We start from the raw sequence: 23,820 nt of genomic DNA, 5'->3' as shown, positions 1-23,820 counted from the left end.
AGTTCTCAATAGCAATAATTTATTTCACAGATAAGTTTATTGATAATTTTACTCTTTTACTAGGGTAGTCAGGCTACATTCAATTGGAAAAGCACATGTTTGCCAAAAGGAAATATAAATTTCTGAATGAAAATATGAGTGAATACATGCATAGAGATCTGAAATTATAATTTATTTTTGTGCTGTAGCCTGAAGCTGTTAGGGTTATACCCCGTGAATCCAAAAAACTAACTTCTTTCTGTAAAATGGATGCATTGAATGAAAAAATACTGAATGGGACAAAATGATGTATTGTTGCTGACCTAAGTAGAAATTATAAATTCTGAAGAAAGCTGTGAATAAACTCTTTCAAAATTTTCCTTACATGCATGAACTGGATTCTGATTCTTTGCCACATATAACAGTTCAGCTTCATTAAGAAGTCTTTAGTCCCAAAGTGTAACTCTCTGTGGCCTCTGAAATCTTACGTCTGATCATTTTATGCCCATAGAGAGAGAGGGAAAAAGAAATATCGCTAAGAATTGAATTTTCCCATCTTCTTTTTATGAAGTCTCCAGTAGCCCTGCCTCGTTTAGTCAACATATGCTTGGCTTTAAATGGAACTGAATTGATCTCTAAGGCACATGCCACACAATCTGGGGAGGGCTCTAAACCCCTAAATGTAATCAGCTGCCGCTTCCACAGTTGCCTGATAAGCACTATTGAATTCCGAATTAAGACTCTGAGTATGAGAAAAGAGCAATAAGGGGACGTTTATGGGAGACACATCTTAATAAATCTATATTTCATATGCTCTAGTTTAATTTACAGGGAAATGTTAAAAATAGGATAAGGAAAAGAGATACAAAAATGTGTTATACAATTGTTTTATATTTCAGTTGAATGCATTGGAAGGTGCCCTTAAAATATCACACAAGATAAATGAAGTACATAAATGCTGAAAATTTGTGATATCCCTTTCATACTCCTTTCTAAAATGATCACCAAAGCAGGGCACCATATAAACAGATAAGTGTGCTCGAGCTCTCTTTCCATTATCAGCTTGATTATCTTCCACTGCCAATTCCCTGTTTCTATAATTGCTTTTCAGTCTTTTGGTGTAAAAATCTCTCTGGGAGACTGTGCTGATGACGATTCATTCACTCCATTTTCTACTCCCCAACAGCATCTGTCCTGTGTCCAGGAGGGATGAGAAATCACATTCCCAGCATATTCACCACACAGTGATGGTCATGGAAGATTCCATTCTAGCAACGATTGGGAATTCTCTCTAAATGATTTATTTCTTAAATATCATAACCACAGTAACTGAAATCTAGTGAATGGGCAACTATGAATAACCCCTTCACCAAAAACTTGGTATCTGTTTTGTGTTGAAAGTAACAGATTGTGCTCTTTAGGCTTTTATCTTGAATAGGATTACTTGTAATATTTTTCAAAATCCTAGGTGTTATATTTATCTCATTATACAAATAATGATAATGATAATGATATACAAATACTAATAAAAACCAGTAACTAATATTGTTGTTGGAAGAGATTTGTTACCATATTCCTTTTCATAATTTATTCTCTTTTCACTTTTCTCCTCTCTTAAATGTTTTTTAAAAGACCTACATTTGTCTAAAATTTTGTTGCAAGATGATTTCTTTTTGCAGACGGTGGAATGCCCAATAATTATTCTAATTGTTTGGAGACATGAAAAAAATCCATTTCCTTATTGATAGAGTTATTAGTTATTTTATCTCATGAATTCAGTTGGTTTTACAGTTCATCTCCGTTTCTTTAAAAATATACGATTTATTTATTTATTTATTTATTTATTTATTTATTTACTGATTTATTTTCTTTCCGTTTCTAAGAGTTTGGCTTTTTTAGATTCCACCTATGCAATATGCTGTAGTATTTGTCTTCCTCTGACTTATTTTATTTAGCACAATGCCTTCAAGGTTTATCCATGTTGTCACAAATGACAGGATTTCCTTCCTTCTCATGGATAAATAATATTCCACTGAATACAATATACCACATTACCTTTATCCATGTATCTGTAGATTGGCACTGAGGTTGTTTCTATACTTAGGCTATCGGAAATAATGTTGCAATGAACGTGGAAGTACAGATATGTCTTTGAGATTCTGATTTCATTTCTTTTTCATTCTTACCCAAAAGTGGGATTGCTGGATTTCATGATATAGCTTTTTTTTTTTGTTCTTCTTTTTTTTTTTTTTTTTTTTTTTTGGAGAGAGAGTGAGCACAGGAGAGGCAGATGAAAAGGGAGAGAGAGAATCTTAAGCAGATTCCATGTCCAGAGCCAACTCGGGGTTAGATCTTCACACACATAAGATCACGACCTGAACCGAAATCAAGAGTTGGTTGCTTCACCAAACAAGCCACCCAGGCACCCCTGGGTTATATGGTAATTCTGTTTATTTTTTTAAATTTTTTTGGAAGTTCTATTTTTAAGTTTTGGTGGAAACTTCATGTTTTCCACAGTGACTAAACCAAGTTGCTTCTCATCAGTAGTATACAAGGGTTCCCTTTACCTCACATCCTCCCTCACCAGCACTTGGTTATTTATTACTTGTCTTTTGAATAATAGCCATTTTAACAGGTGTGAGTTGACAGCTCATTGTAGTTTGATTTGCATTGCCCTGATAGTGAATGATGTTGAGCATCTTTTCATGTATCTATTGGCTATTTCTATATCGTTTTTTGGAAAAAAAAATGTTTGTTCTGCTCTTCTCCTCTTTTTCCGAAATTCAGATTGTGTGTTTTTTTTATTAAGTTTTTAATTTTAATCGCAGTATAGTCAACACACAGTGTTTTGTTAGTTCAGTGTTGTGTTAGTTTCAGGTGTACATTATAATGATTCAAAAAATATAATACTTTTTTCATAAGTTTTTTCCATGACATCATTCTTGGAAAAAATTTGGGAGGCCCTCTTCTCCAGCAGAGTAGTTATTGGGTATTTTCTTGCACTATTTTAAGATACTTTGAAGAATTGAGCACTTAATTCTTTTGCACTCAAATATAGATGATATTGATGCTTATACATTTAATTATCCACAAATCTTAGAAATATAACCATATCGTTTTTAAGTATCATCATGAAATGAGTAATATATTGTTGAGAGTGCTGCTATAAACATTGGGGTACAAGTGCCCCTATGCATCAGTACTCCTGTATCCTTGGGTAAATTCCTAGCAGTGCTATTTCTGGGTGATAGGGTAGGTCTATTTTTCATTTTTTGAGGAACCTCCACACTGTTTTCCAGAGTGGCTGCACCAGTTTGCATTCCCACCAACAGTGCAAGAGGGTTCCCGTTTCTCCACATCCTCTCCAGCATCTATAGTCTCCTGATTTGTTCATTTTAGCCACTCTGACCAGATGGATGAAGAAGATGTGGTTTCTATATACAATGGAATACTACTTGGCAATGAGAAAGAATGAAATCTGGCCCTTTGTAGCAACATGGATGGAACTGGAGAGTGTGATGCTAAGTAAAATAAGCCATACAGAGAAAGAGAGATACCATATGGTTTCACTCTTACGTGGATCCTGAGAAACTTAACAGAAACCCGTGGAGGAGGGGAAGGAAAAAAAAAAAGAGGTTAGAGTGGAAGAGAGCCAAAGCATAAGAGACTCTTAAAAACTGAGAACAAACTGAGGGTTGATGGGGGAGTGGGAGGGAGAGGAGGGTGGGTGATGGGTATTGAGGAGGACACCTTATGGGATGAGCACTGGGTGTTGTATGGAAACCAATTTAACAATAAACTTCATACATTGAAAAAAAAAAGAAATGAGTAATATATGAGGCTGATCTGATTTTTAACACATTTGAAAAATGATTATATTTATTTTGCTTAGAAATTTGCCAAAAAATTTTCCTCTTTAATTTAAAAATGTAAATAGGAAATTTTATAATACTAATTACTGCTTATTAATATTTTACAGACAGCAGTAAGACTTTGTGATTTTTAGTCATTTAATCAGATCCAAAAGTTTTTTTCCCTTTATAGCTTCCCCTATTAGTTTCAACTGGTTCTTTCCCTTTGGGAATGTTCATTATTTTTAAATTGTAGCTTGGTGTTTTTTCCTGCATCCTCATTCTAGACTTTCACATCTTTCCAACTTTTTATATATTGTTTTTGCATTCTTTTTTATTTAAAAAAATTATGTTTGTTTTTGAGAGAGAGAGAGAGAGAGAGACAGAGAGAGAGACAGAGAGAGGGGGACGCACAGAAACCAAAGCAGGCTCCAGGCTCTGAGCTGTCAGTACAGAGCCTGACCAAATGGCAAGATTATTACCTCAGCTGAAGTCAGACGCTTAACTCACTGAGCCACCCAGGCACCCCTGTTTTTGAATTCTTGATCACGCTTTTGTGCAGCAATTATTTGTGGAAATGTGGATATTTTGGTGCTAGAGTATTTGAATTGGTATGCAAGCAACCAAGAAACTGTGCCTTTTACACCATTAACAAAGACTTCTAATCAAACCAGAAAAAAGAATTTGGTTGTGCTAGAGTTTAAACAGGAAATTCCTCTGCCTCAAATAGAAATGGTTTTCCAAATATCTTAAGGGGCAACTAATTTGTAATATCATTTTTGGGGGGCAGTGTTCACCAAGATATTAGGAGCTAAAATTAAATATTAATATTTTGTAAAAAATTACAAGTCATAATTTTAGGTATAAAAATAATGTTGAAACCATTTTGTGTCTTCTACTATTAGCTAAAGTTTTTTATTATATCATTTGCTTTCTATTAACAGTAAGAACCAATTAGGTTTTATCAATAATACACATTCAAAGTCCTTTTTACCTTAGAAGGACTAAATATTATATACCAAAATTTCCTTATCCATGTCCATTATTCATCTACATCAGATGTATCATCAGAAAGTCAAACTATTAACCTAAGTTAAATCAAATGTTGGATTAAATTAAAATATTAGGTTCACTCACAAACAGAAAAAAACTGGAATAAAATACTGGCAGACAAATATAGTTACCATAGTAAAATCAATAACAACAGAATTATCAGAGAACAGAATTAGTAGCTTAATTCAAAATGATGGTCTCTTTTCATAATTTGGCTACAGTTGATAATGCTGCTATAAACATTGGACACAAATGTCCATTGATTGATGAATGGATAAAGAGGATGTGGAACACACACACACACACACACACACACACACACACACATACACACACTGGAATATTACTCAGCTATAAAAAAGAATGAAATCTTGCCATTTGCAGTGATGTGGATGGAGCTAGAGACTATTGTGTTAAGTGAAATAATTCAATCAGAGAAAGACAAATACTATATGATTTCACTCATATATGGAAGTTAAGAAACAAAACAAATGAACATGGGGGAAAAAAGAGAGAGAGAGGCAAACCATAAAACAGACTCTTAACTATAGAAAACAAGCTAAGGATTGCTGGAGGGGAGGTGAGTGGGGGGATGGGTTAAATAAGTGATAGGGAATAAGGACGGCACTTGTGATGAGTACCATGTGTTGTACGTAAGTGGGGAATTACTAAATTCTACATCTGAAACTAATATTATGTTGTATTTTAAATAAATAAATCATTGGAATTTAAATAAAAATCTGAAGCTAAACAAACAAAAAATAAGACAAAATGTTAGTCTCAAAATTGCCTTGATTAATATTTTTCAAACAGTGATATGATTCTTTACTAAGTTAGTTCCTTATTATATGTATGTATATATCATACAAATATATGTCATAAAAATATATATTTATAAATGTATACTTACATAAATATATAATATCTATTGCTATTTTCATGTCACTATATTTTCTTTTTTACTCCTCTGAAAAATAATTATAAGTATGACTTTAAAATAGTCTTAATTTATAAAATAAAAATAATTTAAATCCTGTCATTTTCTCCATTTTCTCCTTTGTCATGGACTGTATTTTAAGATAAAAATCTAATTTTCAGTAGATCTCAAACTCTTTATTCCCATCATTTTATATTACATATTTATCATAGGTTGAAAATATTCAAATCGCACTGCAAATATTCAATTCACTAATTGAATATTTTGATTGATGCATGTCACTGTTGCTTACAAGTCACAAGTCGCTGTGTCTAAAACCAGTCACAAAATCCAGAAGGGCAGGTCAGTTGATTGGGCTACCACACACTCCTACCTAAGTAGGTTGGCTAATAATTGATGCGGCTTATTTTCATGGCAGGTTGGTAGACAAGATACAGATCAACTTTGCAGTAAATCTGAAAGCATTCAACTTTCAGAGATGCAGTCAAAGGTTTAGGCCAGTTGTAAGTGGAGGAACAGATATTTGCACAGCTGGATCTGAGATTAGATAACAAGCCAGATGAGGATCAGTGCCTTGACCCCTACCTCTTTTCTAGACATTATGGTCAAAGACAAACTGACCACAATCTCCTATGGAAAGGAAACATAGATAAAGGAAATGACATATATTCTGTCTTCCTGACATATTATCCCCTTGGAGAGGACCACAGAGTTGTGGGCGGGGGTATAAGAAAAATCACACTCCAAGGGGAGCAGCAAGTGATCACAAATTCACTATAAATTGTCAAATGCAAAGAGTTATACCATATCCTCTATCTGTGCTTATAGAGATACAGATACATGATAAGCAGGCAGGCAATTTTGTTTTGGCCTGCTGATTATGTTATGGTCTAATAAAAAATGTAGGATTAGAAGATTATATATGCCAGTAATATCAGCATCAAATTCCTTCATCCTTCACGGCAGCAGCTTTACACTGGTTTGTCTTTAAGAAGTTAGTGATGTTAATTTTTTAATTGGATGTTGTTGGAATCCAAACAGCTCACTTGCCTGACTCCCCGCTGTTCTCTGAAAATGCTTTTGGCAAATGACGTGACAGATAATTCTCCTTCCTCATAGTCCCAAGTACCCTGCTTTTAACATTTAAAATGGTCCTCTTCAGTGAACAAAATTCACGACTCTACACCCCAGAGAAGTACAAGTAGGTCTGCTGAAAATATGGATTCTTTCTTTGAACTGACTTAAGCAGCAGTTATACAGATGTAAAGGCAGGAAGAAAATCTCTGATAAAATGAAGACAGATGAATGTATTTGAATGCAAACAATGAAGTCGTATTTAGGCTTCAAAATACTGTCTGGTTGTATCGTTTTGCTCCAAAAGTTACAATTTAACATGTAACCCTAAGTGCACATACCTGGAATCCCCAGGTAGTAGCCAGTAGTGAAGTTTGCTTTAAATCCCCCTTTTGCCAACAGATCGTCAGTGATGAAAAGCACCGTCATTCTACTGGTGGTTGAGAACACATCCTTTACTGGACCAGGCCCTGTGTACACAGCTGCTCCAAATGAAAACAAGATAATTATTGAGGGGATTCTTTGAATCTAGAAGAAAATAGACTCGTTTCTGTCAGTTCCACCTTCTAGATGTATGCTACATGCAGCGTAGCTTGCTTGGGAAGCGACCACATATAAATAACTATGCTTTTTTTTTAGATTTTGGACACTGCTTCTAGGAAAGCCAACTTCTCTATTGATCTTTTCCACTATTGCTGTGGCTCTATAATTTAACGATGAATTATTTATACTATCTGGCTTAGCACCACTACTATTCAAAGCTCATGTTATCCCAGAAGAAATGATTATATGTCTGTTTTAAAGACCTTTGGAAAATAATGGAGATTATAGCTTCCCTTAGTAAATTTTTGTCCAAATTTATTTGGTTTTCTTTTGTGTGTGTGAGTTGAATCATTAAACTAAGCTGAAGGATTAGATTAATTAGAGACAGATAATATAAACCTAAGTTATGTTTTCAAAATGTTTCCCACTAACCCCTGGGCTATGGGGGTTTCACAAATAATGAAATACTCTCTACTGCACAATAAAGACTTAAGCTAATTAAAAATACGTTCATATTATTAGATATTTTATGTATTAGAATCCCCTAAAGTGACTGTTTCAAAACAACTTCTTGCCTAAAATTTTGAAAATTATGATTCTGGGATCCTCTGGAATACTTATTTACCTTTCAATAATTAATGTAAATATTAAGAGGTGAAATGACAAAAAATAATTTTTCTTAGATCATAAGAACACTGAAATTTTCATTAGAGGGGCAATATAACCTAAACATGGGAAAATAACTCAAAATGTGTTCATAACTATGTATATAAAAATCAAATTTGAAGTTCCTCAGTTCTTATTAACACTAGCCTCCCAGCCCCACCGAGATTTTCATTGTTGATACGTTCTTTGTGTGGCTCTCAAAATCTTCTAGGAAGCCTGTACGTCAGAACTTTGTGGGATTTTGCTGAAGAACACTGTGTAAGCAGCAATGGATTAGTATTGCTGGGAACCCTCCCCACCACCCTGCACCTTTACTGTAGAGAAAGTTCCCTCTGGTCTTCTCCATTGGTTGCAGTGTTCATGTGATTGCACCCTGATTGCATAGTTACCTGGTCAGACTTTGTAGGAAATGATTAATATGAGTCCAAAGCACAGTTAGATAAAACATTTTTACTTGTGAAGTGTGTTGTTTCATGCATTCCAGTTGACTCTATAAGCATTTTCATAATTTAATATATCACTTATCAAGAGACACTTTCTTAAAATATTGGTAGTAGTTAAGTAAAATAATAGCTATCACATTTGACTGATAGATTTTTATTATGTTACCATATATTTTATGACCTACGTACAAGAATTTCCTCTAGAATAGTACACTTTCTCCCATGTTTATTAAAAAAATAGTAATCAATAGAAGTTAGGGAAAAATCAACTTTGATCAATATTCGAATCATTTTCAGATACTTATATAGAAGCAGCTGGTACTAGAGACACAATCAGAGTAATAATGAAATGTAAATAAAAAATCATAAAACATTTTTGCATAAAAACACAATTTGTTCCTTTAGTTTGAAGTGAAACAAAACTGGATTTAATAGCTACTTTTGGAAATATGATGTATACATAATGCATATTAAACTCAGTAATGCATGTTTTTAGCTCTTAGTCTCCAAGGTATAATGCTCACTGTAGTGAATTAATATAGCTGGTAGAAACTACTCATGCAAAAATATTAATTCTGGTTTGCCAAGAATGCTCAAGAAGAATATTACTCTCTCATTATTGCAAACACTCTCATTTTGGAAGCTCCACATAAAATTTGACATGTTACTCTGCTGTTGTAATGTCATTTTGCTTGTTGTAAAAGACTATTTTTATTGGGAAATGCTTTCTCTATCATTCCAACATCTTGAGCCATACAACCTTCACAATACTTAAATTGCAGACTTACCTAAGAGCAAAGAATCATCTCCTCTACCATCTCTGATTTCCACTACATCTGCAATATTTTCTAAGTCAAATTCTTGAAAATGAAGTTGTATATTCTTTCCCTTTTGTGCATTTAAATTCCAAATACCTTAAAAGTAAAACATGACAACACAGTTTAGAACACACTTCTTTTGATTTCCCTCAAAAGCTTTACTCCCTTGAGAATTTCAAATTTCTCTGAACTTTCGTATATTAGGTAAATATCATGTCCCTCCACAGCACCCTGCCTTTCCTTTTATTGTTACACTACCTTGGGTATTTTGTAAAGCCTGATAATTTATCTACATCTTCATCTAGACTGTGTCATGTTTGTTTCTTCTTTTCTCATTTCAGTGCCTAACAAAGTGCCCAATAATATTTATTTAATAAATCAACAAATTTAATAAATTTATTCAAATTGTTCTTTTAATATTCCACTGATGTTTCAGAAATTTTGGACCATTCCTTTGTACAAATGATATGTTTAAAAGATGTCTTCAATGTGGAGTAGAGATGATAATCTCTGGTTCCCCCTACAAGTCAAATGAGATTCATGGTTGTTTATTTTTTTGGATCAGATAAGCCCCTGGAATAGTGACTTTATTCTCCTATGAAAGTGATATTTACTTATCTCTGGGTCATTTCAAGGAAGAAAAGCTGACATTTTCTGACAACACATTTTTCACTGTCATTAGAGCATTTCTTTTACTGGTAGATTTTCCCATTTAGATTGGTGTTGCTATCTTAGATGCGGCCATGTGAGGAACATATCTGTTTCCCAGGCCTACTGAAGTGGAATATTTGTAGGATGGGCTGGAGAATTGGCATCTTTAACATAATTTCTATGCAGTTTGAATGAGCTACTCTACTTAGAGATATTGACCTAGATATAGACTCTGTTCAGTTTTAGCAAACTATTCTTCCCTCTACACTTAATGATTTTCTAGTGAATCCTCATTATTTCATCTTTTATACTGAGAAACTAGCTACCTGACTCTAGCTGCCTGCTTTATTGACACTGGTCTATATTTACAAAAGGTGTGGATGTCACAGTTGGCCCTTTACTTTTTGCACTTTCGCTGACTTTATTCTATGAAATTGCAAACTTGTTATATATAATATAGACACTGTATGTATAATCAAGATGAGTGATTAAGAGAACAGTATCTGGAGTAAGGTACTTCTACTTACTGGTTTTATTAAATTTTTAAATTTTAGAATTATAATAATAACACCTGCTTCAAAGAATTATTGTAAGAATTGACTGAAACAGTATATTAAGCACTAGCACAGTGCCTGGCATGAAATAAATGCTAAGTAAGTTAGTAATCATTATTGTTATTGTTGCTATCATTATATTATGCAATACTATAGATGTGATAGTTGTAGTCAGGTTTGGAAAATTTCTAATCCACTTTGCTGTGTCAAGGTGGGAATCTAGCCTTGAGATATATATATATATATATATATATATATATATATATATACACACACACACACACACACACACACACACACACATCTGTTTCTCATGGCTTGGGAAAAGAAACGACTCACAAAAAGCCTTATTAGGGTAGCTGTTTGGAAAGTTCATAGAAGTGAATGTTGTATTTGGCTCCCACAGTTCAAAAGGTCCTCCACAGTCCGCTGAAAAGGAAATAACAAAAAATCATTAGTAACGCAATGCTTATTTCAGAGAAATAATATTATATCTTAGCAAATTTCCAATTATATTTCTTGGAATACTGATTTTGACAGATAAAATGCATAGTGTGTATAAAAGAAAACCTTGCAACTTAAGTAATGAAAAACTACAGGTAAACTGGTCTCCTTACTGAAGAACTTCTCAAAACATTAAATATTCTTATGTTATTTATGAATCTCCAAGAAGGCATAATAGTATGCAGCATTTCCCAAAATTATTTGGGTAAGGAATAATTTTTCTGAGCATCTTTTATAAATAGGCTTCATGAAATAAGGTATCAGATACTCCTTGCTATAGAAAAAAAAAGAATCTTTATAATAGAACAGATCTTATATCTGCCTTTCTGAGAAGGGCTAGTAAATGACTCATTTGGCCATTTTTTTACTTTTTTTCCTTCTTTTTGTTTTTCTATTATTTTTCCTTTCTTTTTTTCTTCTTTCTTTCTTTCTTTCTTTCTTTCTTTCTTTCTTTCTTTCCTTCTTTCTTTCTGTCTATCTAGCTTTCTTTTTTTCAGTAGAGAGGAAGCCTCACTGTTCTGTATCCTGAGTTGTTTTACTGTCAAGAACGGGAGACAAACTGAAACTTCACTTGCTAAATAATTGGCCTAGAGTGATCTGTACTTAACATTGTCTAGGAGTCAAGTTGAGGAAACACTTATTAGAAAAAATAGAGCACAGGTATCCTAGTGAAAACTAAGATGATTTAAGTAGGCATATTAACTTTATGAAATTCTTAACCTATTTTAAATTTATCCTCCTGCTTAGGAAGAAAATTCTAGAGTAATATAAAATTTTACCAGCTAGTTTAAGTATCCTTATTCTATCTTATTTTTATTAGCATGTTACATTTAAAATCAAGAGGATAAAAGTAACCTAATTCTAAGGATATAGGAAACTGAGATTAAGTATATATTTTTACTGTTATTAAAGGCAGATGATACTGAAGTTATTTACTCCCAATATGATAAAAATCAGATAATAGGAGGGATAATTAAATGTCTCTATATCTATAGCAGTGCCTTCAGTCATACCCTCTTCTTTGGTCCCTCTTTTATTTCTGTTTTATTTTTTAAAATTAATTTTATTTATTTTTGAGAACGAGAGAGAGTGCACATGGGGCAGGGGGAAAAAGAGAGGAAGAGAGAGAATTGCAAGCAGACTCTGAACTGTCAGCATGGAGCCTGAAGCAGGGCTCAGTCTCAGGAAGCATGAGACCATGACCTAAGCTGAAATCTAGAGTCAGACACGTAACCGACTGAGCCACTCGGGCTCCCTGGTTCCTCTTTTATATGTTATCTATCTCATTTATGTAGATCTTTACAATTCATGTGCTTCTTCCAAATTTGCATGCAATGAGCCTCTTAGGTTTGCGTGTCATGACGTATACGACTGGGCGGAGAGGGGCAGTTGCTGTGGCCCAGTAGTAGTGTTGCCATCCCATCCTGTTTTGTAAGGTGTGGAGCCTGGTCTACCTTACACACTCTCCTGGGCAGGCTGGGCCAGATCCGGATGAGCTTAGCAAGAGTAATATAATCTCTTATAAAATATTACCATTTGCACATTGTTTCCATGCACATCGTCTCATCTGGGAGGGAACATGATGTATAAAAGGAAGATGTGCTGGAGCTGGTGGATTAAATTTTTGCCCTGAGTTAGCTACTTGACTTTTGGAGAGTTGGTTTTCTCATACATAAAATAGATATATATTAGATATTTTCAGGGTTGTTTATAAAAATTAGACATAATTATGAAAAGTGCCTACACATTACCTGGCATATTCAGTACTGATTTCCAATACATACTTGTGGGTTAGGTAATAACTTTTATTATTTCAATTTTAAGTGGAAATAAAAGCATTGGAGATATTCAGTTACTTGCTAATACTGTACACATCCATTTAGTGTCAAAGTCAAGACTTCAATTCAGTTCATCTCAAGCTCATCCCTCAATATGTCTTCTGATTAAGTTGATTAAACCCTGCATTATTTCCACTGTCTGGTCTAAGCTATAGACAGGGTTTGACTGTGTCTCAGTAAGTGCCACTTGATGGTAGGTGACATAAAACTTGTTGGGTATAGACAGCAAAAAGGAGGGTAGAAAGTAACATAGATGAAAGTACTAACAAGTAAGGTCAATGATGGATAGATCTAGAAGAAGGAAAGTACTGTACATAGGTTGTTGAAGAAAATACTTAAACCAAAGAAAGAGTGATAATGGGGAATAAGAGTAGGTTCTCCACTGGGCAGGAGGAAGGAAAGGCAAGAGGATTGTGTGCTCCCATCTCTGAGGCTAATACTCTCCTTGATTATGTGATTAATTGTCCAGTAAAGATTTCTGAAGAAGGATCTATGGCAATCCCTCCAACCCCACTAACATACAACTCATTTAATTTTAATAATTCTTGGTGCCATGAAAATCTCCCATAAATCTTCTGTGAAACTAATGGGAAAGGGGGAAGTATAATTGCAGGGGCAAAACTAACATTGCAGGTTGCAGATTGGGGAAAACCAGTTCTTCCCATTTCACAGATTTAGACGTGGCCAGTGGATTTGTTTTTGTTTTGTTGTTGTTGATTTTAAACCGTCATTCATATTTTCTTTTCAAGGAATAGGAAAATCTCAAAATGTATTCTTCTAACGGAGTAAAAAGCTGACATTTTGGAGAAGGTATTGAATTTTCACATAACTGAACACAACAGTACGTTATATTAGATATAGATGAGTAGGTAGGACTTTAATAAATACACAACTAGAACTAAAATGTTGTCAAGCGTAATTGTGAAGCCTGTCAAGGCAGACAGTTCACTTAGCATTTCTCCACTAAACAGAAGTCTTAGAAATTCATTATTCTGAAATACTTAAAAATCCCTTTTTTGAAATTCATCTCACATATAATTTCATATCTAATAACTCAGTAGTAAGATATCTCTGACCCTTGGCCTGATATGATATGTCAGTGACTCTGTATACATATGATAGTAAGGAATTGGAAAAAGCACTTTCAGCCATTCTAAATATGAAGAAAATGTATTTTAAGAGTGGTGTTGCTATAGTAAAGACATAGCTTCTTAATAGAGGGGCTGAAGACTCATAAAACATACTTTTGGGTATCACAGTCATACTGTGTCATTAGATAAACTCTCTCCACCCAGAGACTAAAGAGTTAAATTGTCTGGTACAGGGAACTCTATTCATTTACAGTTGTTAAATTTTTTCATTTTTCTTTTTCTTGAAGCCGTTCTCTCAAAGATTTGTATTCTGATTAATTCCTTACTATGCCAGCAGGGATTTTCACTCCATACAGTATGTAAATAGCATGCAGTATTTTGCAAAGTGGTTGTCAAGGATAGATATTTTCCTTGAGGTATGTCATTTTTAATCCATGCTGAAGCCTCTGACGTTCATGAGATATGTGTCAGTGTGGGGTGAAAAAAAAAAGCCCAGCTCTCACTTACAAGAAGAAGGTTCAAATTAAAGGTATTTGTGGAAAAACAATAGATGCACCTTGAGAAATAGTATCTCTCATTGATGTTTAAATAATGTTAAAGTCAGCAATTACTTTTCATCATCATAGTAATAGACAAGTCTTACACTATTACATATAACATTTAAAAAATTTAGGTTGTAATATAAAATGGAGTCTCCCATGAAAATTTTGTGTTTGGTTTCTCAAAATTTATATTCCATTCATATATTCTAGTGACCTATGAATGCATGTGAGTGCAGTTAATATGGAATTTGCTAGGGATTTAAATATCAAGTCATACTAATGGTATAAAAGGCAAGTAGCTCTGCTAGAATATGAGCCTCATATAATTATAAGACAAGTAGATAGGTACCGATTCATTTCTATAGAAATGAAGAATTTAAGTTAGATTATTTAACTCAAAGTATAACGTCCTGTCTATGAAACTTTCCAAATTAACTTTGATTTGGTCTTTGGACATGGAAAATGGCCTAAATGATGGCCAAATAGAGCAAAATTGTGGAAATAAAGAGTGACTATTAAAATAGCTGAAACTATGGCTTATAATTTTTTTTCTTAAGTAGTTTTAACAGTTGCAGAAATAAGTTAGGGACCTGAAGTGTGGATTTCTTTTTGTTTCTTCTTATTCTATTTAGTAGGTATCTTGTCACGAATCACCCAAATTGTGTTGCAAGTTGACATGATATTTGTTTAATGGAATGTGTACTTTTTAAAAGTGTTCTCAATACAATCCCCACGCTTAAATTATTTGTGTTAATGTCAGAGGGCAACAATTGTAGAGCTAATGCAACAGCAAGTGATTGAAGCCACAAAATGGAAGAATCCCTGTACTTACGAAAACTGAACTTAACAATTCTCCAAACTAGGCACAATGTGGATGCCTAGGAACAAAGGAGGAATTTTGCTAGTCAGCTACTGGTCTGGGATTATTTTCTTATTTAAATGCTCTATAAGAGCTAAAGAAAGGCTATTAGCCAGTCAGCCATGGTTTCCTTTTATTCCTGCTTAAACAAATCAGTGATCTGGAACCAGAAAAGCTCTGCTCAAATAAGAATTTCACTGAACCAATTGCAAATGGCATTAGAATGAAATTGTTCAGAATGCATTTGATGGTAATTAACATTTTCTGCTGTGCTAAATATTGCCCTGAAGTGAACCATTTGGAAACTGGAACAAATATACTTTGGGAAAATTCTAAAGTTTATATTTTAAAATCAGATAGGTCATTCTACCGTTATAATATCCCTATTGTTAAAATATGCAAGGATATGCTTCCTTGACATTGAAGTATTATTTTTTCTCTTTCTGACTAGAATAGATATGAGGACTGAATGGCTTATGTAGTTAAAGTTTTAATGTGGGAAATTATAATGAAGTTTTACTTGTATGTATGGTATTATGAACAAAAGTTATCTTGCATTTTTGATTTCAGATAATGATGAAATTATTATTTTAAAAATACCAAGCCTATGAAACTTAATTCCACTGGAAAATTTTTCTTGACCACTTATCTATGAATAGAGAAACACACCAGCAGAAAGGATTATGAAAATTGTTTTTAAATGATTGAAATATCAAAATAACAAGATGTTGGGGCACCTAGGTGGCTCAGTCGGTTAAGTGTCTGACTATTGATTTCAACGCACGTCATGATCTCATAGTTCCTGGGATCGAACCCCCTGTCAGGCTCTGTGTTGACAGTGCAGAGCCTGCTTGGGATTGTCTCTCTTTCTCTCTCTCTCCCTGCCACCCCCTGCTCTCTGTTTCTTTCAAAATAAATAAATAAACATTTAAAAAAAGGCAGGATGTTTCTAATATTTGGTATCCATAGGAATTATTTATCAAACCAGTAGTAATTTTAATAATTAAAATGTGGTGGGTGTTTTTGCATCAGAATGTTTTATATAAGAATGTAATATATAAGTTTTATAGACAGATAAGGTATGGGCTACCAACAATGAAGTCAAACAATTATTTTTAAACAGTGCTGGATAGCCCAAACTATTGTATTCATGGTGGTTTTTTCTCTATCCCATCCCTTCCTTCATTTCCAAATCTTAGTTCTGGTATCAAAATTTTGTTTTACAAAAATGTTTGTGTCACAAAAGAAATTTACAGTCAACATAAAAAGAAAGAGAGATCGGTTCAGGTCTAATAATATTTATTGATCTATTTGTGTGATGTTAAGAACCAGTCAGATAATTGTGAAGCAAAGGTGAGTAAGAATCAGAGTTTGGTGCCATGAAAGTCACTCCTTGCCACAATCTTGTGGCCAAATTATTATGTGAGAATGCGTGCTACTTTTCTGCCTTTGTTTCAATTTTATAAGTGTTCTACTGTCTCTTAATGTTTCCTTAAAGACTTCTCTAGTTCACACTTTCTTCTCCAAAGTCTATCACTTACTTTTCTAGTTCATTACTTTTAGGGGTACATAATTATATTTTGTCTTAAGTATTTATTTACATAGATTATATTTATTTTTTCCATGTATTAGTTACTGCTATGTATTACATTTATTATGCAATGCTTTTTACATGTAGATATTTATAAAATTTGAATGAATGTTTGAAATATTGAGGAATTTATGTATAGTCTATTCAAGCATCTAAACCTGTTAATACGAAAGATGGTAAGAGTAAACTAGCCTTTTGGTAGAATGTAAGTACATTCACTATGGTGGCATGGAATCAGTGTGACAATGTAATCACTATTCTCATCTCAATTGCAGCTCACTTGTTATATGCTCTTAAACACCAGTAATTTATCTTTAGAACTTTTGAGTTGTTAAAGCCCCTCATCTGAAAGTCTGCTTTCTTTTTCTTTTTTTAAGGTAAAGATTGAAAGCAGAAAAACATGTAGTTTTGGAAGTAAAGTCAAATTTGGATATGTTCTCCAAGTTGATTTGCTGGTGTGATTATGGGAAGAGTTTCAAGTGCACTTGGAAGGAAATGGGAAATGGAAGAAGTGCTGTTTGTGGGCTCAGATCCATGGCAGAAGAAAAACATCCATGAGGTCTGATACAAGCAAAGTTGTAGAGCTAGCTCAGCTTCCAAGTACCATAATCCAAAGAAGGATAAAAGGTATGTTTTTTTTTTTACATCAAAACTGCAATGCAGTGAAGACATCTCAATAAAGGCAATACCTGTTTTATATAATTTATCATTGTACCTTTTTTTTTCCTGCCAAATCCTGTAGACTGAAAGTAGTATGTAGTTATGGTCTCCTTTGACATGCTAAGATGGATAGTAATGCCCCTTTTTCCTCTGAAATGTCATGTGTCCAATTTGTATTAAAAACACAGGTAGACACAGGCTCCATTTTGGTTTTTTTTGTCTTAAAAGAACCCATAAGACAAGGGAAATCCTGGTCACTGCTCAGCTGAAACACGTTAGTGGCCCCATGAAGGGAGCACATTGCAGGGCCTTACGAAGGCATCATTTCAGGATAAAAATCTTTCATGTGATCTTGGTGTGTTTGGTCAAAGTCCAGGCCCAATAATTACTATTAAATTATTCCAGAAAAAGCCTGGGTGGGTTTCAAGCTTAACTAAACTCTTCTTGAGATCTAACATCATTTTTTAAGAAGACCATGAGAATCTTAAGGTTTTTTTCCCCAAAGATTCTCAGCCATGCCACATGGTCAATACAGCCTTAATTTGTATTTTAATGAAAACAGGATGGAAATCAACACCTTAATTATTAAAAAAATATACTAACATTATTATAAATATGATGCATAACAAAGTACCAAATGATTTCTTTATGAGTGTATGCATAACATGTAATATTTTGTTAGCTTCCATTTTACTTATATTTTGAAGTCTTAGATTTTCAGTGAAAAAATATTAGACTAAGATAATTTAAAAAGTCAAAGGAAGATCTACCTGAAAATATTAACGATTTAATTGGTAAAATACATGTTATTGTTACTTACTAGGAAGTTCTGGTGGAGGAGTTGGGACCAAAGTTGGTTCTGGATAAAGACTCACATTGCAAATCCCATATGTTAGGCTAATGTCATCCAAAGCTATATCACTCAGGAACTGGTTTTTAAAAGCATTAAAAGCAACCTGCAATTCAGAGAAGGATATGAAATCATTCTACTCTAATCTTCTCTGACTTGGTTCTTGTGGCCCAACATTCTCTGGAGAATCAGTATTACCAACTCTAAATATAAGAGGGCAAGTGTCTGTACAATGGAATATTGATAGATCATGCTCTTTTATAATCCTTCTGCTGAGTCCACTCCTTTACTTATGTCCACTGGTGTCTTCCTTCTGAGTTAGGTAATATTGTCACAGTTTCTCTATGTCTCTGTCTGTCTCTCTCTCTCATGATTTGTCATACTCTACTGGATTCTGCCACACATCCACATTTTCTGGCATTTTCTTCTCACAGATTCCTCCCTGCAACACTATTAGAAATCCAGGTAGCTGTCTGTCTTCTTATAGCATACAAACCCTAAAGGGAAGACATACCAACTGAATAATTTAAATGAGAAAAGAAAGGGACAAGGGAAAAATGGGTATAATATGATCATTCAGGGCCAACTAGTTCTGATATAGTTCACCCAGAAAGCTGGTGTGAGATCCTGTGTGAGGGTAATGCCCAGAGGACACAGACCCAGACTTGGAAGAAAGTTTCAAGTGGTCAGATGAAACATATTAGGTTCTTAAGGACAGTGAGTATTTTAGCTGAACTTTCCTGGATCCTCTTCTGTAGGAAAGACATAAACAGAATACCTGCTATACGCTAATTGCTATGCAAGGCACATTGTATACATTATCTCATTTAATTCTTTCAACACTATTATACAGTCATCCATTCACGCATTTGTTCATTCATCCTACCTACTTTATGCTAGACATAACTCCAAAGAAGGATTATTTTCTCCCTTTCATGTACGTGCAGGTTGAATTTCAAAGAGACTAAAGTGACTTAAGATTTCATAACAAAGTGGCAGAGGGAAGGTGCAACTATTTGTTGAACTTGCTGCTCTCATTCTGCCTGATAAGCTAACTTGGAAGAAGTGGGTGGAGTTATACTACTTTAAAAAAATGTTTAATGAGTTGAGACAGATTTTGCCACTGCAATGCAGCTGTCCCCCCTTATCTGAGGTATTACTTTCTGCCATTTCAGATCCTCATGGTCAACCAAGTTCTGAAATAGATGATCTTTCTTCGGTATTGTTAGAAGGTCAGTAGCAGCATAAGGCCATGTCACAATGCCTATAACATTCACTTCACTTCATCTCATCACATAGGCATTTTATCATCTCACATCATCATAAGAAGGGTGAATAAAGTACAATAACGTATTTTGAGAGAGAGTGAGAGGCCAGATTCACATTACTTTTGTTATGGTATATTGTTGTAATTGTTCTTTTTTTTTAATTATTTTTGTTAATCTCTTACTGAGTATAATTAATAAATGAAACTTTTTTGTAGGTATGTATTTATAGAAAAGTACACAGTATATATAGGGTTTGATAGTATCTATGTTTTCAGGCATCCATGGGGGTCTTAGAACATATCCTCTGTGGACAAGTCGGGTACCATACTTATTTTCCTGCTTCTGCCATTTCCTAGTTCCCTTGATGTCCTATTTTCCGCTATTCTTCTCCGAATTATCAGAAAACGAAGTTGGAGAAGAAAACTTCACAGAAAAAATAAAAAAGACTTCAGCAGAAAGAAAAATGGAAGGAATGCAGACAAGTGTGGTTGATTATTGCCTGCCTTACATGAAATCACAGGGGCGAACTGAAGCCTTCACAATGACGATGTCTGTCCAAACAGACACCTACTGAGAGTTACACTCTCTTGTCTGAAATGACCCGATTCAAACATTGTTAATTTGGTCTGACTATTAGCCTGTATTATCCTGTATTTTAATTGCAAACACCCTTAGGAAGAGAACACATTAAGCTGTTATCTGAAAAATTAATCCACTTTAATGTGAAATAAATGATCAGAAACTCCCCAATGATATAGCTTGTACAATTTGTTTCTAAAGGAAATATATAGATTAAGTCAAAGTAAGGCAAGGTGGATGGATACTGATGGGTGTGGATGTTCTAATAGGAAAGGATGATTCCCTAGAAAGTGCAGGGTTGATCTAGGTAGTGTTTGTGAAAGCTGAAGTCCTTGGTATGTAGGGGACATGGGAAGACATGGTCGACTTGTGCTAGAAAGTTGCTGAAGAAAACTGAAATAGATCACAAAGTTTCTATGGATTTTATCGCTCATTATAAGCAATAGTTTCATGCAGTAAGTTGTTTTTCTATAAGTGGTTTTTTTTTTTTTTTTCAACGTTTATTTATTTTTGGGACAGAGAGAGACAGAGCATGAACGGGGAAGGGGCAGAGAGAGAGGGAGACACAGAATCGGAAACAGGCTCCAGGCTCCGAGCCATCAGCCCAGAGCCCGACGCGGGGCTCGAACCCACGGACCGCGAGATCGTGACCTGGCTGAAGTCGGACGCTTAACCGACTGCGCCATCCAGGCGCCCCACTATAAGTGGTTTTAAATAAATGAATGGACAAATGAAAATGTAGGCACTCAAAATTAAAAAAAAAGATGAAGCAAGTATAAAAAGTGACTTGGCTATATTCAGAAAAAAATAATTTTTTCATCATGTTACCTTAGATTATAATTGTATCACCATTTGTAGAACACAAATACATGATTATAAATCACAAGGTATTTTGCCAACCTTAAATTCCACTGTTTCATTTAATGTTACTTGTCCATAATTCCAATTTTCTCCATAATTTCCTTCCTTTTGGAAAACTGTCTTCTCCATGTTTTGGTTACTGCTGATATTAATGCTTAATTTATAGACATTTTCACCATACATATAATACCTAATTGGGAAACAAGCAGAAATTATTGGATTTCTACAATATTAGAATAAATGGAACTTAGGATTTTTCTAAATCCTTTACTTTCTCTGAAATACTCTATTTTTCCTTGAGTGAGAGAGTTCCTAGAGAAGGGGAGGGAGTCTCCCATCATTTTGCTATTTTATCTATTGGATAAATAATAGCAAATGAATTAAAACTTGGGAGCCTTAGTAAAATCAGAGTCTGGCAATGTGACAAAGGCAATGTTACTCATTAAATAAGGCAGTATTTATTTCCACATATGTCTATGACATACCAGAAACTGAGGCAGACTGGTTCCAAAGTGGGGTCTAAAGGGAGACTTAAGAGCCCTACTCTTTCTCGTCTCCCTCCTGGTCCAGTTGGGGTGGAAATGTAAAATCCTATAAAAACAACAAAAAAAGTTTTACTTCATTTAAATTTCAGCAATTTCACTGTGTGAGATACATCATGTATAAGCAGAAAAGAGCAACTTTAAGGTAAAAATGTAAAGACGGAAAGGGCAGTAGATGTGAATCCAGAGGGCACTATCTCTGCCATAAAAATTAGTATTTAGGAACTCAACTCTCAACTTCCCAATTTATAAAACAAGACCCTTGAATTGGAGTATCACTAAAGGTATATCAATCTCTGACTTTTTATGAGTCCAAATGATTATTTCATCATATTATCATATCTAAATGCCCATTTACTACATGTTTTGATCAATTCCCTTCTTTAGAGACAATGAGTACATGAGAGTATTTAGATATGCTACTGGATTAACTCATGATATATGCAAGTATTTATGCACAAATTTGAAGGCAATGTTAAGAGTTTCAAAGACAGTCAGTTTTTTCTTTCATGGACTATACTGCATTTCTCTCTATAAGAAGTTACCTGATTTTATAATGGTTTCATCTTTTATATTTCTTTGAATGAGAACTAATCAGATCACAGAAGAGCAGGAAGCATGCTAATCTACATAAAAGCTTTCTATAATAGCTCAAGCCACTGCATAAAGTCCTTTCTGGTCTGGAATTCATTATTCCAACCAATGATTTGAGTTATTTGAAGTGTGGAAAGAGTTGCTTGAGTGAGATCATCTTGAACACTTTCTTAGGGAAATTTATTTATTTTATTCTTAGTTTGCAGCTTATATATTATGACAGAAAGCAGGAATCATGTAACAAAATATGAGATAAAGCAAATGATGTATTGGGTAAATCTAATTTTATTAGAATGTTATTTTTTTATGAAATACTGAAATTTAGTGCTTATTTGAAATCAAGCATGTTCTCTCTTTGTGCTTTCCAACAGAAATTTTTATTTATTTATTTATTTATTTATTTATTTATTTATTTATTTTTACTTATTTTTTTTAATGTTTTTATTTATTTTTGAGAGACAGAGAAACAGAGCATGAACAGGGGAGGGGCAGAGAGAGAGGGAGACACAGAATCTGAAGCAGGCTCCAGGCTCTGAGCTGCCAGCATAGAGCCCGATGCGGGGCTCAAACTCATGGTCTGTGAGATCATGACCTGAGCCGCTTAACCAACTGAGCCACAAAGCTGCGCCCCAACAGAAATTTTTAAAAGCAATGCTGTATAAAATTCAACTCATTCATTTACAACATGCAGCATAAGGACAAGATACAAAGTAAAGTACTAGTAAAACTGCCAATAGATATATCAATTTATATGTAGGTAAGTAAGGCAAAAAATTCAGAATAAATTAGTCTTTTATCAAGGTGAAATCATAGTCAAGTATATATATTTAAAAAAAATTTTTGAGTGTATACTATTTTTGAAGGAGAGAAAGAGAGTGTGTGAGCAGGGGAGGAGCAGAGAGAAAGGGAGACACAGAATCCAAAGTGGGCTCCAGGCTCTGAGCTGTCAGCACAGAGTCCCACGTGGGGCTTGAACTCACAAACCATGAGATCGTGACCTGAGCCAAAGTCGACGCTTAACTGCATAGTCAAATATATTAATAAATGTAATATTAAGTACATTCACTCGACTTAGATTATAAAATGTAAAATGGAAATGAATGAATGTTTAACATTTTATATTAACATGTTACTAATACTTTATATAAGGCTGTGGCATTTCATGAGTACTTATTTTAGCTTTACAGTTAGTGCTCAATTATTCAACCTAATAAAAAATGTAACATAGGAGATGATCCAGAGTCCATCCTTTAAATGCCAAATTCCAAAACCCATTTGAATTGACCTTAATTTTAGTTGATTATAATATAGTTGGGGAGGAAATGATTAAAATACTATTGAATGCCATGAATCAATAGTGAAATGGGTACCTTGTTCAGAAATATTTCTAGTTAGCAGCAATTATATACCATGAAAACTATTGTGCTTCTATTTATGTTTGGCCACGTTCATAGTCAATTAGTTATAAGAAA

At 34.1% G+C, this 23,820-nt stretch overlaps 1 protein-coding gene across 1 annotated transcript in view; it reads right to left on the bottom strand.

The window, feature by feature from the left end:
* Positions 1-23,820, bottom strand: part of TMPRSS15 (transmembrane serine protease 15) — a 121,976-nt gene that overhangs the window by 42,670 nt on the left and 55,486 nt on the right. Inside the window, exons 12-17 of the mRNA XM_045501593.1 lie at positions 21,698-21,803; positions 21,252-21,402; positions 18,475-18,610; positions 10,909-10,998; positions 9,335-9,460; positions 7,236-7,376 (exon numbers count right to left, since the gene is read on the bottom strand). Coding sequence (XP_045357549.1) covers positions 7,236-7,376; positions 9,335-9,460; positions 10,909-10,998; positions 18,475-18,610; positions 21,252-21,402; positions 21,698-21,803 — 750 coding nt within the window. The remainder of the gene's footprint in view (positions 1-7,235; positions 7,377-9,334; positions 9,461-10,908; positions 10,999-18,474; positions 18,611-21,251; positions 21,403-21,697; positions 21,804-23,820) is intronic.

This window comes from Leopardus geoffroyi, chromosome C2 (assembly GCF_018350155.1).
Source record: "Leopardus geoffroyi isolate Oge1 chromosome C2, O.geoffroyi_Oge1_pat1.0, whole genome shotgun sequence".
In the NCBI taxonomy this organism is placed as follows: domain Eukaryota; kingdom Metazoa; phylum Chordata; class Mammalia; order Carnivora; family Felidae; genus Leopardus; species Leopardus geoffroyi.
Note: the sequence above shows the minus strand (reverse complement) of the source record. Positions and strands in the feature narration are given on the sequence as shown.